At 40.6% G+C, this 19,852-nt stretch overlaps 1 protein-coding gene across 16 annotated transcripts in view; it reads left to right on the top strand.

Annotated features, from left to right (window-relative positions):
• Positions 1–19,852, top strand: part of Atp9b (ATPase, class II, type 9B) — a 199,941-nt gene that overhangs the window by 91,013 nt on the left and 89,076 nt on the right. For 13 of the 16 annotated variants that reach the window (XR_001782382.2, XR_001782381.2, NM_015805.3 and 10 more), the window contains one exon: positions 6,638–6,714. The exons of the other annotated variants lie outside the window; for them this stretch is intronic. Coding sequence is in view for 10 of the 13 variants with exons in the window: in NM_015805.3 (NP_056620.2) it covers positions 6,638–6,714 (77 nt within the window). In the remaining 3 variants the exon portion in view is untranslated. The remainder of the gene's footprint in view (positions 1–6,637; positions 6,715–19,852) is intronic. 16 annotated transcript variants of the gene reach the window in all.

The following is a 19,852-nucleotide window of genomic DNA, read 5'->3' as shown; positions in this document are numbered from 1 at the left end:
TGTTATCCGTTGTTTAAATGGAACCTGTTTATACTACAGTACTAGAAAACTACAGATATTCATCCACCCTTTAGGGATAAGATATGAAACTTTTATTACTATGTTTCACACTTTAAAAACTAGGCACTTAAATGTTTCCTAGTGCAGATGCTCTCTTATAAACTGAGGGTGAGCTCAGAGACCACACCCATACCAAGCCTGGTGTGGATGCTATACAGCTCCATGCCTGGGCACACAGGGCATTCAGGTGCACCCTTCACTTGAGGGACATGGCTCGTGGATGGGTCTGTAGGGGTAGATTGTAAGAATCTTGAAGTGCTCATTTCTGTGAGGTGTTTCATGGTTTGATATGCACATATATTTATAAAATTGTAGGTAGAGAAGCAAAGATGTTTGTCCATGAAGATATTTCAGAGGTGGGAATACTGGATCCTCTGCTGTGGGGACCAAAGGCTCAGGGACTTTGAATTCAGCTTAGGAATGGTGAAGTGTCCTTGTAAGACCTCACCTGCCCTTACACGTTCCTGACCCCTACAGACCTATCCACGAGCCATGTCCCTCAAGTGAAGGGTGCACCTGAATGCCCTGTGTGCCCAGGCATGGAGCTGTATAGCATCCACACCAGGCTTGGTATGGGTGTGGTCTCTGAGCTCACCCTCAGTTTATAAGAGAGCATCTGCACTAGGAAACATTTAAGTGCCTATTTTTGTAGAATTTTAATTTTTGTGTTATTGAGCATTTTATTTACAATGTTAAAAATTATTAAGGGATTAAAATATTGTCTGTCTCTCTCTCTCTCTCTTTTTTTTTTTTTTTTTGGCTTTTAGAGTCAGGGTTTCTCTGTATAGCCCTGGCTGTCCTGGAACTCACTCTGTAGACCAGGCTGGCCTCGAACTCAGAAATCCGCCTGCCTCTGCCTCCCAAGTGCTGGGATTAAAGGTGTGCTCCACCACTGCCCTGGAAAAGACTGTCTTTAAATACAATTTTTACTACATGTTTTGTTCCTTGTTTCTGTTTTAAATACATATTAGACTGTTGCTACTAAACCCCAGTACTATTGATTTGTGGCTTTCTCCCCAGAGCCAGAAGCAGCTTGAGCTTAAGGCTTCTGAGACGTCCCAAGAACTTCCTGGACATAGTTTTCCTGCTTGACTTTAGGTTTCAGGATGACCTTGGCATGTAGTAGCTAAGTACTTTAAGGACTTGTGCTGCAGAGGTACTGACACGCGCATCCTATGTCTGTCCCCTGTAGCACTGGTTTTGATGGGTACTGGATCCTCTTAGGAGATGTTCTAGATAGTGGTTCTCAGCCTTCCCAACATGGAATCCCTTGTAACACAGCAACCCTGCATATGCAGTGGCTCCCAACCATAAAATCATTTTCATCGCTACTTCACAGGTGTAATTTTGCTACTGATACGAATCATAATGTAAATATTTTTGAAGATAGAGGTTTACCAAAGGGGTTGTAAACCATGGGCTGAGAACTGCTGTTTTAGGCAGTCCACTTAGAAAAGAATATCACTATGCCTTTCAGGTTCACATATTTCTGGACATTTAAAAATATAAGCATTTTCTTTCATTTTATATATTTTAAAGGATGTTTTATTTTTATTTAAAAGCTTAAGGCCTTAGGAGCATTGCAGTCTAAAACGGCAGGAATAACCTGAGTGTTCTTACCCTTCCGTAACTAATTACAAGCTTAGAAGTCTTTTTAACTAATATGAGGATGGCACCTTTTAAAAAATAGATTAAAATTACATACTTCCCCCTTCTTTCTCTTTTTTCCATTTACACCCTTCCATGTGTTTATCCCTCTTCATCTTTCACATCCATGTCTTCCTTTCTTTCATTGTTGTTGCACATACATGTTTTTGTGTATAAATATATGTATGTTCCTCAATATAAATACGACCTGCTTATGTGATCTATATACTATTGCTTGCATGTATGTGTTTGCAGGGCTGACCTTTGGTGCTGGATAAATAAGTGGTGGACTCTTTCCTGAGTAGCACTCACTTCCTCTGTGCACAGCCCTCCTTAACTGCCTGCGGTTCTTTGTCCAGGGTTTAGGCCTTGCAAACCTTGCTGTCAATGTGTGTTTTGTGGTGCCATCCTTGTTTACTCGTGGTTAGGCAGCCGTGTTGTGTTGGTGAGATTCCATGGCATGTATTTAAGCTGTGCTGCCTTTCTTGTCTCACGTGGACTAACACATAGTAGGAGTGGTGCCACTGTGCCGTTTCCAGGTCAAGAGTAGCTCTTAGAATGAAATTATTTCTGACCTTCTTTTCTGCCATCAGGTTTTAAAAGTGTGGGACTCAGTGTCAGTGTGCAAACTCCATTCAAAAGTAGGTCAGGTCCTCACATGGAGTTGTCCTAACCCTAAAAGCAAACTTCTGAAGCACTGTATGAGAATGTATGTGCACAGATTGGATTGCCCATGATCTCTGTCCTCCAGAGCATGCTGTAGCATGTATGCAGGAGTGGGTGAAGCATTATGTGAGATGCATAAACTGACAACAAATATTTGGAAACATTTAGAGGTATTTGATACAGTTTACTAAGACTTTTTTTGAAAATGGGGGTATATTTTCTTTTGCTTGTCCTTTAGTTTGTTTTTCTATTACCACATTTTTTATTGTGTAAGTAGCAGTTATGTAAACAAATTTTCAAAATAACGTCTGGCTATTTTCTATGCATGGTTTGATATATTCCTATTCTAGCCATGCATAGGTCATTAGTAATTAGCATTCGTTTAAAAAGAGACTACAGTCCAGTGGGAAATCAATCAAATACCAACCACAGAAGGCTGTGGTTGAAGGTGTTAGCTGCCTAATAATGTTTACAGGTATGAGAAGTAGCCAGGGAGAAGCTGCAACCCAAGATCCAGTACATGGTTGGATACTACTGCAGAATTCCTATCTCCTGCTGGGTTTTGTGTAAACAGCAGAGGTGAACATCAGAATTTGGTCCAGAACTTGCTGTAAGCCTAGTTATTGCTAAAGGCCGCAATTTGAGTGCCTCTGACCTAGCAGGTGTAGGTCTCCTGTATCAGTTCCTACAGCTTTAACCTCATGGACTGTTCCTGGTGCAGATCTTCTGTGTCTCTCTCCCTTTTTCTCTGGCCACATGGAGTCTTCACACAGACGGGCCCTTTCTTATGTGTTCTCCGAGTTCCTGAGCTGTAGTGTTGTCTGCCCCAGTCAGTGTGCATCTGGTACTTTCCTGTTTGGCCTGGTGGCAAAGCTTCTTACTGGGGAGCATCTGTAAAGATTGGACCAGAGAACCTCTGTCAGCTGTAGTTGGGTTCTGACTGGTTCTAATGACTTGTCTGTATACTGTTTCCCAGGCTCAGGAAGCATTACCAATATTTGATATATATTTTGCTTGACAGATCTTTTATACATACACAGAATATACACTACGTCTTTTACTTTATTTCTGGGTTTTTCTTTTGTTTTATTTGAATAAGCATCCCACTGTCTGGTAGTTTAAAATCAGTAATCAGTCTGTTTAAGGGTCTAGGCTTATTATTTTGCATCTATATGTAATTTTCTCTAGATCATCTAAAATGTTTCTCAATTTATAAGTATTGGTTATTGATTAAATTCCACATGCTGTTATCTCTGATTAAAAGGTGGCAACTAAAGTTTTCTAAGAGTCTGATTATTTAATAAAAAGAGTAATCAGTTCGGTTTGCTGGATTACATTTTATAATCATACATCTGAAATATTTACATGAAGAATACCTTTCCCCTAAGGTTGATGCTGTTAGCATTATTAGATTTTATAGAAAAGTTATTTGCCTTAAAATATAACTCAACTATTAATTTGAATCGGTAGAATATTTTATGAAATTTAGATATATGGATAGCAGGGAGGCTACAGTATAGCCAGAGTGTTAATAACTGATCACCTCAAATGCAGGTGTAATGGATCTGAAATTTGAAGTTATATAGATGGACCACACAGTGATCGTTATACTTACCCCAAGAGGCCAGTGTAGGGCCTGGGCGCCTATTCAGTAGCATCAGTGTGTCATTCTTACGCTAGCACAGCTTGGGAAAGTTAGCATCTGAATCTTTTTATAATATTTTTTAATGATTTTAGTCAAATCAAAGGTGTAGATTTCAACCAGATGAGTATAACAGCATTGGCTTTCAGGACTAAGTGCTCATGAGACTTTTAAAATACTTTCTTGCTGAAAACTGAACTAAAAATTTGGTTTACTTCTAGATATTATGTCTCATTGCTCTTAGGGATTTTGTTATGCAGTATATACCTGGTTTGTTATGCAGTATATACCTGGTAGGAATTTCTTTGTGGCTCTGGGTTTAACATGCAAATATATTTAAGAATTTGCAGAAGTGTCTCAGTTTGGAGCAAGAATGAAAGGTTAATTTTAAACTAAAAATATGGATTAAAAGATCTGAAATTCTTGCATGTAAATGCCCTCACCCGTGGGAACTTTGGCACATTCTGCATCTGTCCTGTTTTATCTGCTGCTCTACCCAAGAGTATGTCCTGCCTTGTCCTAGAGGCTTGTTGTAAAGACTCATCCTTTCCCTTTGCTCTGTGTCTTTCTATAGGGGCCTACATCTTTCTATAAATATAAATCGTTTGTCCAAGAGAGTGAAGAGTCGTGCATAGTACTCAACTAATTCAAGCAATTTAAAGTAATTAAAAAGCACGGGACTCAGAACAACAATGCATTTAAACTAATTACACTGAGTAGTCATTTTTAGCAACCATCAAATGTGAGAATACAATGAGAGCCTTTAACAAATGTTAATACATCACACAACTGTAACATCAGGAATCGTGTCAGTACACTGTGTTTCTTGTTAGTCTTGTGTTTCGCTCGTTGAGTGCTATAAATACCAGCCCAGAGTCCACAGTCTTCAGAACCTGCCTTGGCTTTTAGGATGGAGACTTTAAGTTTGACGAGTCATCCTGAAGGCTTCCTGGCACTTGTTTGGTCTGCTAATCTTAAAATAAATAAATAAATAAATAAATAAATAAATAAATAAATAAATAAATAAATAAATAAATCCAGTCGGAAGTTGAATTTGTTGTGAGAATATGGTCATTTCAACATTAATGATAATAAATTAAATTGACAAAATAGGAAGAAAATGTTGATGAGGTTCTATTTAACATGTAACCTTGTTCTTTTAATAGTGAAACAATTCTGTGGTGTGAGCTCCTGTGTGAGAAAGTTTCTGATCGTATCACCCCATCAAGTATTAAAGTCTACACTAAACACAGGCATCTTGTGTAGGAAGTTTAAATGGATAGTAATACAGAGAGACAACACTTGGGGAGCTGGGTGAGCTTCATGCCCCTTGTTGGCCAGTCACACCTTCCTAGAACTTGGTTCAATTCTAGATAGTGGTGCTCAGAACTACAAGATCTGCAGCCTCTGTAAGCTGCGTGCAGCCTCTGTGAGCCACAGGCCACTGCTAAGGACCACAGGGGTCTACCCCCCATAGCTTGATGGAGCAGAGACTTGGGCTACAGGGTGTGCAGCATGTGGCCCTTTCTGCTCAGATGGAGCAAATAGGACTTCATATTTATCTCATGGATCCTGTCTTACGGTTTGCAAAATTTCACATGTTAATGCCACATCTAGGGTTATATGTCTTTTGGAGTTTTTATTTTGTTGCAGTTTTTACTGTGTATACCAGGCTGGCTTTGAACTTTAGCAGAATAGTTTTTATATAATTTCTATAGTTAAATTTGTTAGGATTGTTAGTTTCAGTACTTTATATGCCTGCATACATAATGTCTTTCTACGTTGTAATTTTAATATCAGAATTTTTCATTTTAAGGACAAAAATAGGTCTGTAAGAGATGCAGGTGTTATATGCAGGTTCCATGGCTTTTAGTTTTGCAGTCAAGAGAAATGCTCAAGCCTCCAGGTTAGTTATCATTTCCTTAAGTTTAAAAAGCACTGCACATTCCTACCCTGTCAACTTAGAAAACTACATTTGTAGAGACATCCACTAAGGAAATGAGTAGTGTCTAAATGTAAAGTATTTTAAAATTATGTTCATGGTGGGTTTTTGGTTGCTCAACTACATGATTTTTGTGGCGCTAAGGGTGGGCCCCAGGTCCTAACACATGCTGGCCAAGTGTTCCACTGAGGCATGCCTTGTCCTCTGGTGTGGTTTTCCTGATAGGCGTGTGAAACAGCCACAAAGGCTTTCCTGGTCTCTCATGCAGAGCAACACTGTCAAGCAGAAGAACTGACTCCCCTGTCCCTGTTCCGGTCTGGAGAGCCAGCAGTGCAGTTTCAGTCAGGAATACAGCCTTTTGATGCCGTTGTAATAGTGAGCGTCTTACTGTAGACAGCGGGAAAAGCCCATGTCTCTCTCATTGTCAGGAAAACGTATATTAATTCATATTTTGCTGTAGATAACAGGCAAATTTGTATTGTTTAAACAAATTATGTCACTTCTAACCCCTTTCTAAAAGTTAAGGTTAAATTTTATTGAACTAACTAAATCAAATAGACTGTTGGATAAATGTGTATGAGCTCAAACAGTATAATATATTTTCCATCAAGACAATTAATTAGAAAGTGTTATCTATGCTTTCAATTATTGCTATAAGGACCACTTTCATGTTTTTGCAGGTACTGTAATAGGTGTTGTCATTTATACTGGAAAAGAGACTCGAAGTGTAATGAACACATCCAATCCAAAAAATAAGGTAGGCTAGATTAAGGAGCAACTGCTTTAATGAACATGCTTTTTCCTTTCAGTAGGAAAGTATATGTAGAGCTGAATAGCTGATTTATATAGCATAATATATAACGTGAAAAGCAGATTGGGTTGCTGGCAAATTGTAATGAGTCCCTGTGTGTGCATCATTCTCACAGTCAAGAATCCTTGGCCTCATCTGTGTTTCCTATAGTCCTTATTTTTGGCAGTTAGTGCTGGGTTTCTCATCTTAAGTTTTTTTTTGTAGTTTGTGTTCTTTATGTTGATGGTTTATTTTTAAAACAATCTGTTAGTGCTTTGTATTATTTATCTTGATAATATTGTTATATACAGGTTATTTCTTTCATTTCCAAAACATAGTGAAAGCATAAAGATTCCTGGTAATACCCCTGAAATTATCATGTATGCAGTCAAAATGTGTTTATAAGTTAAATCACAAAAAAAAGTTAGTGTGGATTCTCAGTATTTGCTGTGTGGCTGATTCATGTTCATAATGAACTCAGTGTGTCAGTGTTTGAAAGTACAATTAAACGAGAAACTTTCTTATTGTTCAGCTTACAGTTATTTGAAAATATATATATTTATATATATTTATATATTTAAATATATATACATATATATTTAAATAGAGCAAACAATTCTCACAGATTCATGCCTTACTCTATAGCTTACTAATAGTAAAGGTTGCTTTTTGCTGGAAAACTTTCTACTAAGCAGTAGAAAGGAAATATGCCCTTAAAAATACATATATATGATGTCTGGTATGGTATAATCCATTTCTTCAGCTAAGAACTATTTTTAAAATAGCCTTTTAAAAAGTGCCAAATGTAGTGACTTATGTTGTAAGTTCAAGGCCATCCTGGGCTTCATAGAGAGGAGTCTGTCTACAAAACAAAACAAAACAAACTAAATAGGAAAACATCATCAGCCTCGTATATGGCCCAACTCCATTACAGTGGATTAACCCTCATGCTTGCTGATGTGAATGGGGTCTGCTAGAGAGTCTCCCCCCAGCACAGCTGGTCAGCTGTAGATAGACAGATAGATACATAGATAGATAGATACATAGATAGATACACAGATAGATACACAGATAGATACATTGGATGGATGGATGGATGGATGGATGGATGGAAGGGAGGGAGGGAGGAAGACAGACAGACAGCAGACAATATCCAACAGGGAAATGAATGGTGAAGGTTTGTGTATGTGATGAAATTGTGTCAAATGTTCAGTGTCTGTTTCACTAGATTAAAATTCAGACAGTGAGATTAGGTTTGTGTGTATTTATTCTATTGTAATTTTAATATGAAATCTAACTGTGAGGATGAGAAACGTCCCTTTAGATTATTTAGCAAACTCCATTCTCGGTATCAAATATACCGTAGTCACTACTTCAACAATAGAACTAAAGTCACAGTAAAACAGTTCAGTAGCTCATATATCATAGACTGATGCTCATATTCATACAAAGGAGTGTGATGATTGGTTCCTCAAGTGAGCAGGGAGAATAAATATCCCAATGCACATGCAACGTCACGACTTTTTCTTAGTGTTTTCACTTTTGTGTTTATGGTGATATTGAGGAGACCTTTCTTTTTAAGCAATAAGTTTAACATTTTAAAAGCGACCTTTTAATCAGATTTTTTAAATCCCTCCTTATTCTTCAGTTGCACTTAGATCCAGTTTTTTTTTATAGTCTCCAACTTAGCAGCTTTCGTCTCTGCTCATGTTTCATATTGGCTCATTGTGCTTCAGACGCGTTCATGTCATAGGTAAGGATCTTCACACTTGCTTTGTCACTGGGGACAATCTAGATTTTGCCATCAACCAGGTAGATTTTGAACAAATGGTTTAATTCTGCATCTTCATTTTCACATCTGTAAAACTGAGATGATGGTGCCCACATGCAGTTGGGAATTAGCTGGTGCATGTGTTGTTCTTAAAAATGAACTTGCTACCTAACAAGTGCTCAGTAGATGCTGCATGGTAATTATTATCATAATTATTATTTTACTGTTGTTGTTGTTGTTGCATAGCTTTGACTGGCCTGGAACTCACAGGTACTCTCCTATCTCTCCAGAAATTTGGGATGTGCATCAGCACACTCAGCTGCATCACAGTTCCTAATACTGTTTGCTGACACGAAATACTTATTGTCAATCTCAGTTCTTACTTCCAATTTGAAATTTAAAAATACTTGCTGATTCATGTGTAAAAATCGTAAGCAGCTGGGGTTGGGAGGAGTGCTCAATGGGTGCTCTTCTGGAGGTCCCCAGTTTAGTTCCCAGCACTCACAATCGCCAGTCACTCTAGTCCCAGGGCATCTGAGAGCGTCTTCTGGTCTCCGAGAGCACAATGGTTCCCCTAGTTATGGAAGGTTTTAAGCTGGCACGTGGGTGCTGGCCAGCAAGTCCCAGTCTTCCCTAAAAGCATCCGAAGGGAGCCTTCTCTCCAGCACCGCTTCTCTTGTGCTATTTGAAATATCCTTGTTTCCTTGGTGTTAGTGAGGATAGGATATTGTTGGAGTTTTTACAGGCTTACATTAGAACCTTTGTCCTTCCATTAATAGACTTCACAGATGGATATAAAAGTCTCTTTAGTTGGCCCCACCCTGGGCCTTAATTGGTGCTTAGTCTTCTCCCTGTTTAGCCACACTCATAGAAGTGACAGTTGAGGTCTATAGAGTACTTATTACACCATGGGTACTTCTTAGAATCTTTTCTGAAAATCATTAATCTTAAAATTTTATAACTATACAATCATTAATCTTAAAATTTTATAACTATCTATAATCTAATCTTAAAATAATTTTTACATTCTTTCCCCAAGTTTGTCACTTCTCTGTGCACACTTCCACCTTTCTTCCTCCTCTGGTCCTTCATTGACCTGTTTCCCTTCAACTGACACTGAGTGCTGAGGAACATTCTGTCTGCAGCTGAGCCTGCTGACAGTCGGGCTCCTTAGGAGGTATTTCTCCAGGTTTGATATTCAGATACTGTTTTGTAACTTGAGGCTAACCCAAAAGAAAAATAAATTATATATGTTTACATATATAAGCAGTGACATCTTTCCAAGTGGTCAGTGCTAGTTTTATATTAGTAAAGTTCAGGAAAGGACTTCAGCCAGGCTGTAGTGGACCAAACAGCTAGGATTTTACAGAGGAGCTACTGGCTTTGATAGATGCTAAATGAAAAAGAATGTGATGTTGACTGTAACTACAGAAGAGAAGACAGAAATGGATGTTTGCTGTTTGTATGACATTTTCCTGAAAGCTACATCCCAGTGTTCTATAACTTCTAGACTTCAGAGAGGACTAGTGCAAACAAAACCAAATATTTCAGAAGGAAATCAGATTATTTTTCTCAGCTCTACTGGGTTTCAACTAGCAAATATGTTTTGACCTCTTAATTCTGACAGTGATCCTAATTAGGGGACCTTGATTGACAGAGTGGTTAATTGAAATTTAACTACAGAGCTCACTGCTGGCAGAGTAAGTATTGCTTGAAATATCTATAATTCTGAATGAATGAGTAGTGGTTACCAGTCAGGATGAGGTAACCCATGCCAGATAATATACTACACAGACCATGGTGGCCTCTGCAGCAGTCTCACACAAACTTTGTGCCAGACTCCATCTGGCTTGTTCATCATGAGGCCATGATGACCTACCTTGGCAACCCAGTCCCATGACCACTAGGATAAGGACTGGCATTTCACATACTGACTCTTAATGGCTTTTACCAATGAACCATATAGGGTTAGTGTTATTGGCCAAAGCAATTAAGTGGCTTCATCTAAATTCAGGGTATCAGGAAAGCACAATCCTGCCCTGTGATCCAATGGGAGAATTGGAAATATCTATTGAGCAGTATTAGTACACTTAGCGTGTGCTTATAAATGATGTTCTCCTGGAGTCTTCTGTCTAGTAAGGAAAAAAAAAGTGGAATTCCAAAGAATGTTTGGTTCAAAAGATAAGCAGAGGAAACAGGAAGATTATCAAGAAAAAGACAGCCGAGTGACGAGGGTGTTGAATCTGCAAGAGAGAGCAATAGCCATGGGTGCAGATTGCAGTGGTTACTGGGGAAAGAAGGAGTCACTAGATGTGGAGTCTGAAAAATACTAGTGTAATTCAGTAGTTGCCGTAGGTTTTCAAGACAGAAATTCAGGTTAATGTTCTTAGTGTCAGAGAAGCTTAAGGGGCACCGCAGGATGGATGTGGGTGCCATGCTGCAGGGACTGAGCTCAGGGTTAAGGGAAGGGGAAACGAACATATTTTATGACCAGGATCCCAGAGCAGGGAGAAGTCATGTTAATTAAAGGAGCTAAAGGAAGAGGGAGAAAAGGGAGAGAGAGGAAGGTGTAGAGGGGGGAAACAAGAGAGAAGGAATTAAGAAAGATTGTACCATAAGACAAAGGGTTTTGTGGTTTGATTGTGTTTTTCCTGGTGAGAAAATTCAGTATCACAATAATAACTTCAGGAAAGAATAAAGGACATTGATCATCTTCCACAAGACATCTATTTGTCTTCCACAAGAGCAAGCTTAGTGCAGGCATCCAAAGGCCCCTGAAACACATTGTTGAGTACTTAGAAAAAAATCTCATGGTGTGACCTGGCCTTTACTTTGATGTACACATGTGAGAACTGTGCAAACTTGCAGAACTCTTTTAGGCTCCTACGATTAAAAAATGGTTCAGGAAAACCAATCTTGACTTAATGATAAATAATAAATCCTTTAACAGCTGGTCCGGTAGCGGAGTTGACAGAGAACTTGGTCAGAGATTAACACAATTCCCAAAAGGGCCAGGATGAAAGCCTTGCCACTCACCTTTGACACTGGGATTGTATGGCAGTGATGTAGTTAGTGACAATCCAAGGCCTTTCATCATCCATATGCAAGAGTGTCCGCTCATACCAACAGACGGGCACTGGGTTTATCCAGAGTTGTGAGCAGGTGTCAGAGACCAGAACTACAACCTTGAGGATGACCAGCCAGGGCTGGGGCCAGGGAGCTGTGCAGACATTAGCCCAGAGGCCTCCTGTGCTGGAAAGTCTACAGGCTCTAAAGAGGAGGGGACACTGAAAATGGTCATCCAGAGACATGTCTGACAAAGGAAGTAAGGCTGTTCTTGGTGACAAGGTGGAGTACAGCCAGGAAAGGAATTGTGGTGTGGAGGTGTGGCAGTGTCAGGCTACAAACCCATAGGTGTTTTGAGGAACCATCTTGTGTTTTCATCTCAGACTAAATGTGTGTTTTCCAGCCACACATTTGGCAAACACGGGCATAGGACTACCATTGTATGAGTTTGTAATAGTCCAGTTTGGTTATTCAGGGAGGCCTTTAAGTCCTGCCCTCCTCGCTGGCTTAGAGATGGCCACAGCACATGGGACTTGTTGACTAACAGAGATGAGGCTCCCTTCCATAAAAACATTGAATACTCCATCTCCACATCTGCCACCTCCTGCTCCACTTCTGCTCCTGCTTTGGCACTTAATTGGCCTGCAGCATCATTCACTTTATCTTCTGCTGTGGGTGTGGCTCTCCATCAGCTTTCTGTCTGCCGTTACTGTGAGTAAACTAGAATCCATCCTAGTTAAGTTTTAGTTGCTGTGATAAAATACCCTAACAAAGGCAACCTAAGGTAGAAGGGTGTTGACTCTTAGGTCATCATGGCAGAGAAGTGCTAGTGTAGGGAGCTTGAGGCTGCTGATTATGTCATACCACAGTCAAAAGGCAGAGGGAGCTGCTTCTCAGAACCCATTCTTTACTTATACCCATAGTGCTCAGCTCTCCCATCTCAGTTAAATCAGTCAAGATAATCCCCCACAAGCATGCTCAAAGGCCTGTCTCTCAGGTGGTTCTAGATTCTGTTAAACTCACAACTCATAATCATGACCACAAAAATGGTTTGTAGCAGAGACATAATGGACACCCACCAGGACCCAGCAAAGGTCATCCCTGTTGACCTTCCTTGGAGCTTTCACTATTCAGACCTCCCCGCCCACCATCAATTCCCAAAGGCATGTCAGTCTGCCAGGCACCAACTCCCACCAGTCCCCTTTCTCTCTGGATCCCCGACAGAGTGCCAACTTTCCCACTTAGGCTGGAGCATCCATAAGGACCTGTTTGTGCCTATTTTATTTTATTTTATTTTATTTTATTGGCTTTTTGAGACAGTGTTTCTCTGTGTAGCTCTGGCTGTGCTGGAACTCAATTTGTAGACCAGGCCGGCCTCAAACTTGTAGATCCACCTGCCTCTGCCCACTGAGTACTGGAATTAAAGGTGTGCGCCGCCACAAGCAGGGAACTATTGTGCCTTTTAAAACACATGCAGAGCTAAGCAGATGAACAAATGAACATTGAATATTCACCCAATTTTACTGGTAGCTTCATAAATCTACTTTTAATTTTGCTGTTGCCTTAGCTAATAGCTCTTGTTTTGGGCACACTTCCCTTTTCTCTTTGTTTCATTACCTTGCTTTTTGTTTATTTGTTTGTTTTCTAGTAGATTAAAAAATAAAAAGTCAGTCCTTCAACCTGATATGACTTGTGAGAACTAGCGAGAATAATCTGGCCTCTCTAACACCCAGGCTTGAGTCCGATACTCCCCAGCTCCTTTCTCTTCTCTGTGATATGGATATCATGCATTTGGGCCCTAGATACATATTTTATAGGTGTTAAAATATAAATACAGCATGTCTAGCTGCCAGCCTTGCTCCCTCCTCCTGTGACATGAGCTGTACTGCTTCTTTGTGCTAGCAACAATCCTGTCTGCACCAATCCTGTCTCCCTCTGAGACATGGAAATGCAAACTCTTGCACTTTCAGACTTCCCAGTCAGAAACAGGGCCTCAGTTCCCTGCAGGCTTGTAGTGCACTCTGGAGACAATCTCTGCTCTGATGTCTACCCTAGAAAGATCCCTGGGTCAGTTACAGAATCTGAGCAGAGCAGCTGACTAATGCAACACTCTGCTTCACATTTGAGATTTCTTATTTAAGTTGTTCTTGCACTCTAATGACAATGAAATATAGCTGTATGCTTATTTATGTCAGGGGAGCTACAAAGTACAGCATTGTTATCCACATGGAAGGACAGTTTTCTAACTTTTCTAGATGTGAGGAAAATTGTTCCTTATCATCTGACTTACTTGGGAGATGGACTCTACTCATATTTGGAAGTTTTAAAACTTTGAACAAATAAAAAGTTTTTATTACTAAGCAACTTTACAATGAAATTTGGTGAAAGTTTAAATTACAAGGACTACTACTTCAGTAATGGACTGCTTTATAAAACCTAGCCTTAGATGTATTTAATAAGATGATACTTGATTACATTTAAGAGGGAAAAATTCTTAGAGAAGGTTAAGGAAAATCAATCGTGACAGGTTGCCATTTTCATGCCGCTCATAATAATAAGTTGCTCAGAGCTGGAGCATCAAGGATGAAATGATAATACAAATTGCTTCAAGTAGTTATTGTAATCCCTCGGGCATATTGATTTGTGTTTCTAATAAAAAGATGCTTTCAGATGTCTCATTGACAGAGAGACAGGTGACATGTGCCATTATGGGAATTAGAGCTGCCTCTCGTTATCTGGATTGTTGCAAGGCATTTTCAGACAATAGAACAAAATAGAGTCAACTGTGGTGTACATTCCCAGTTGAAATCAAGGCAGTTTTGGAAAATGGCTTTTTTATTTTAAAAAGGACCATTTATTAAAATTTTAAGAGTCCTTTTGATCTATAGTAAAATATTACACTAGAATAGCTGGCTTTTGTCTTTGTGTGTGTGTAGAGGGACTACATCCCATCATAGGACCATAGGACCTCTTTGTTTTTCCAATAGCTGCCTTCTTGAGTATTCTTATTATATTTTTCAATTTAATATGAGCTGCTCTATTTCACCAAGAGCTGTGTGTGGAGAACAAAGTGTTGTGGTTGGCCTCCTGGATAGACACTTAGATGCCTTTTTCACAACTGTTATTACTATTAACAAATCATAGTGTTTCTAGACCTCATCAGGAAAACACTATCCACTGTCAGGCCAACTGTGAAGCTTTCTAATAGCACACAGATAACATAGTGAACATCTGCTTGGGCTACACTGGTACTTAGGCCACCGTCACTGTGTCCAGTATCCTGATATCACAGCCCCACAGAGCTGTGTCTGCACTGTGAGCACACATGGACTTAGGACTTTAGGGAAGCAGGAAAGAGGCTATTCTGATGATAATTGAGACCTGCTTTACAAACACAGAAATATCTAAAGTACAAATGTCAGTTTTGTCCCTGAATTCCTTTAAAATTGACTATTAATCAAATGCCTTGCATAGGAAGTAAGCTATTTAAATGCTTAGTTCTGCATTATGTTCTGAATAAGAAATGCTTGTTGTATATTTATCTATATAAGTGAGAATATATTTGGCAGTGTTTCCTTACACCTTAGTAAACTGCTAAATTCATAGCGGAGATTTTATTGAACTCCTTGATTCCTTACCTGAGGCCTTGAAAACTGTTAGGAACTTGTGATAATAGTTATTTCCGGAGTAAGTAAAGTCTTCTCCCCATCATCACTTGACAGCATTCTGATGGTGCTCTGTGAGTAAGGAGGACAGTTTCTCTGCCTTGTGTGCAGAGTGCAGAGCATTGGGCAGAGAGGACATGATAGAGAACAGTGGAGGGATGACGCTTTTCTGAGCAGCCATATGATGCCACCTCTCTCAGACCAGAGGATTTCTAGCTACTCACCCCGAGTTGTCCCATTCTGTCCATTCTTACGGACATGGAAGTCCTCTGGAGCCCTCCTCTGTTATCTGCAGGTCACACAGGTCCTGCAAAATCAGAAGCAGACTTCACTGCAGATGTTGTGAGCCAGCAGTCAGTTAAGGTGAGCCCTTGGGCTGTCATGGTTCCCTGCCAAAGTCCACTAGCGTAGAGTCTGGCTCTGTGGAGCATGTTTGCCTCTCTTCCTTCATTCTGCTGCCTCCCTCATCCATCCATCCCTCGTTCCCTTGTGTTGCACAGAGCCAGGCTCTGGGCAGGCCATAGAGTAGACTTCCCACTGAGTTAGTGGACAGCCTTTCTTTTCTATTGGGTCTAGGAGCCTATAGCTCATGTGCAGAGAACCCTTGACATATTTCCACAACAGCAAATACTGTGCTCTCTTAGCAGGAAGTGAAGTGTGATAAGGTTCGATCTCTATTGCACTGATCTGTTCAAATGTTTACCATTGCTCTGATGATAAACAGTAGCCTCTCCGATGTTGCCATGAGCCCTTCTTCATCCTTCCTTCCCTCCTGTCTTCACTCAATGCCACTCTAGGAGGGTTTGCTTTGTTTTAAGCTTGTAGGGCCATCTGGCACACACTGAGTAGACCAGTGATTATTCTGCCTTATCCATCACAGTTTCTTGAGTTGGCCTATCCATTTATCTTGGTGTTTCTGGCACTCTGCACAAGCTAGTTTCTCAGTAAGAGTCAGCCCAAGATAACTACCTAGTTAGTTATCCCTGTCTTCCATAAGATTTAAATGGCATAGAGGCAGGAGCTGTGTTGTGTACATTCTTATATCCCATGCTCCTCACACAGCCAATAGCTCAGGAAAACCAAACAAAGAGTTAAATAAGAAATAAAAATGATTCATGTTCACATGGTTTATAATCGTTGTGTCACCTTACCTCTAAGGAGGGGACTGCCTCTTGTATTTCTTGTAAGGAATGAAAACAGTACTAGTGAGATGATAATCCAAAGAGTGGCTTTGTCTTTACCTCTTCCACTATGCTTTGCATTTAGTAAATAGTCTATGCTAATCTGTTTGAGGTATGGCTTACTATGATGGCATCACATATACATAACCAAATTTCTGTTACCTTTGTCATTGGCACGGATGTGAAATATATTTTTTGCATCGCAGTAATGTTGATGACTAGTATTAGCTGTGCAACACAGCCATGTCATTGCTAAACTGCACTATAGGCACTTTTCCTTAACTCCCAAATACAGACTTGAAAAGAGAAATGAACACAAACACAGCAGAGCTACAGAGAGTTCATTAACCTGTAGAAATGAGCAAGTTGTGTATGACACAATTTAGGGAGAGATTTGTTTTGTTTTGGTTGAATATTTAGTCATTCAAGCAACAATTTTCTTAACTTAAAGTCAATAATTTGTTTTGTTATTACAATTACAAAAATTGTTTCATAGCCTTAAGATATAGACATGGTCTGAATCACACAATGTAGAGAATAGAATTTTCATAATGGGTCAATTTAATACGTTTTTAATTCCAAACAATATAAAGAAAAATGACTACTCTGAGTTTAATCTTGGTCTCAGATGATGCATTTGCCTCTTGTATGGGTGAAGGCAGATCATGGGGTGCTCTGCCTCTTCCCAACAGGCTGAGCACACAGCATCATCCGCAGGGAAATCTCCACCAGGGAATGATGCTGAACAGAAGGCTAGACTCAAGTCTCTTTGCTGTCTTGGAACAGTCGTCACACCTCTTCTGATGTACATTCCTGAATGGTGGTCTTCTAGATAGTTAATCATAACAATTCTAGTGGTGTTTTATATATCTAATTTACTTAAAAAAAAAAAAAAAAAAGGAGGCCAGGCATAGTGGTGTACACCTTTAATTCCAGATTTCTGGAGGCTAAGGCAGACACATCTCTATGGGTTTTAGACCAGCCAGGGCTGCTGAGATGTATGTATGTATGTCTCTCTCTCTCTCTCTCTCTCTCTCTCTCTCTCTCTCTCTCTACCTGTGTGTGTGTGTGTGTGTGTGTTGTGTGCACTCACATGTGTTTTGAGGCAGGGTCTTTTGTGACCCACACTGACTTCCAATTTGCTTTCTTAGCCCAAGCTGAACATGAACCCTTGATCTTTATGCATTCAGCTCCCTAGTTGCTGGTATTACAAGCACAGAGAAATTTGATTTTGAGGGACTGGATACTATTGAGATCCAAGAGACAGTTCTTAAGGGGAATTACTGTGGAGTTTAGTGATTAAGTGAGAGGATGTAGAAGCAAGACCCTCAGATGTCCTCATGTGGCCTGCCATAGCTTGGGGAGCGAGTAGAGAATCAGGTCCCGAGGGGTTTAGGCTCCTTTCCTCTTTCAGGACTCCTGGGACGGAGGTGTGGAAACCGTATAGTGGCAATGTTTGCCTGTGTCTGCATGATGGGTATCCCTGTGGGAGAGTCACAGTCCTTGCAAGCCAACCTCAGCTGGCTGCCTAAGCCCATGGAAAACCCCACAGGTTCTAAGAATCATGCAAGCAAGTGTGCCAAGCTTCTGTGCCCTGGAAGGGAACCGACTGGAGGGGAAAGCTCGCAGTGTTTATGGTACTGTGTCTGTGAGGAAGTGATGAGGCCTATGACAGGACTGTAGCACTGACAGTGTTGTCACATGCATCTCCTTAGATGCCACAGGAGTCCCCACACCACCTAGAGTTTAGATGTGGAGTAAAGAAGCAGTCACAAAGACCTGAACGTGAGTTAATATAAACTGCTAATTTTAATATGTTTGTTTAGACTGTAAGCCCATCCTGTAAGATAGTGTCCACTGCCCTAAAACTTCCCTAGCTTTGACTCAAGACAGAGAATTCCACATGCCATTAGAGATGATCCTGGACCACCTCACTGAGGTGGGGGCTAATGATGTTGAAGTCTTGGGATAGGTACTTTTTGCGAAGGTCGTGCTAGGCCAAGGACAATCATGTCAGGAAACCTTGAGAAGCATCGCACCTGTCTAGCCTGATGTGTTGAACACAGGCGCATTTAAGGAGCATGGATTCCCAAGTGTCATCTCCTACAGTCTGGTTGGAGCTTGAATTTCATGGGCTAAAAGGATGTGGGGCTCACTGTTGGAGGGCTCCACTGATCTTAGAGCAGTAGGACTAAAGCCAGAAGTTAGTTGCATATTGGGAGATGAAAAGATGAATGTTCTGAGGTCTGGGGCCAAGAGAGAACTGTTTAGACTTACCCCAGAAATAAAGGTGTCCATGTTGATAGGGAATGGTAGTATCAGGGAGGATGTGAAAGAATCCATAAAGAAAAAGAAGATGGCTGATTAGCTAGACCCAAAGGATATAAGTTCATAGTCTTCAGAACATATGATTGCTGACTGCAGGAAGAAATATTTGCATGGCCTTGAAGTGGGAAGCATATTTGCCTCAGTGAAGTAGGTGAGACCTCCTGGGGCTTTAGGGAAATCTCAGGAATTTGGAGGAGAACACTGGGAAGGAAAGCTGGTAGAGGGCATCTGAGAAGACTGACCACAGTGCTAAGTGCAGGTGAAGGCTTGTCTTATGTTACAGTGAGACTTTTGCCAGCCACGTCTTGTTCAGATATGGAGGCATTGATAAGGAGTTGAGTTTGCTTTAAGGGGTGTCTGGGGAGCACATTAGAATAAGCTAAAGTCCAGAAACAGATCCTGGTATGTTCTGCATCTGGGGTCAGGCATAGCACTTGTAGATCTCTTCTAAGCAAGTGGCCCTATAGTGATCCTGGGACTAGAGGGACTGCTCTGTAGTCATGCATCCTCTGGAGGCTGGGACTGCTTTGTACTGAGGTAACAGTGTTTTGAGAAAGATAAGAGAAAATAGGCTGAAACTCAAGACAAGCATCAGAGCCACAATGAGGTATGGCAGAGTTTGTATTGTGAGCAGAGGAGGGGTTGAAAATTCCCTTGGCTAGCAAGTAAGGGTTCTATAAAAAAATCACTAACATGCCTTGGTAGATGGTTAGTCTGTCTAGGAGGTGGAAAGTCAGAAAGGGCAAGGATGCTAAGAATGCTGTTTACAGGCTTCTTAGATTAGTAGGCCCTTGTGCATGCTAGGAGTGTGTTTAACCACTGAGCTAAACCCACAATCTAAAACCCAAAAGTTAAGCATATATGCTTGGAGGTGGTGGGGGACTAGGAAGACAGCTCAGTTGGTATAGTGTGTATCTCACAAACCTGGGACCTGAGTTCTATCTGCAGAACTCATGTGTTGGCACGTCCTACAGTCTCAGCACTAGGGTAGTAGAGAAAGGCAAGATCCCCAGGAGCTCTCAGGTCAACCAGTCTTGCCTAATAGGAGGTGAGCCCCAGGACTATGCCTGAAAAACACAGAGACAGCTCTTAAG

Source organism: Mus musculus, chromosome 18, assembly GCF_000001635.26.
Source record: "Mus musculus strain C57BL/6J chromosome 18, GRCm38.p6 C57BL/6J".
NCBI classification, from domain to species: domain Eukaryota; kingdom Metazoa; phylum Chordata; class Mammalia; order Rodentia; family Muridae; genus Mus; species Mus musculus.
This window is presented reverse-complemented; position numbering and strand designations above follow the sequence as displayed.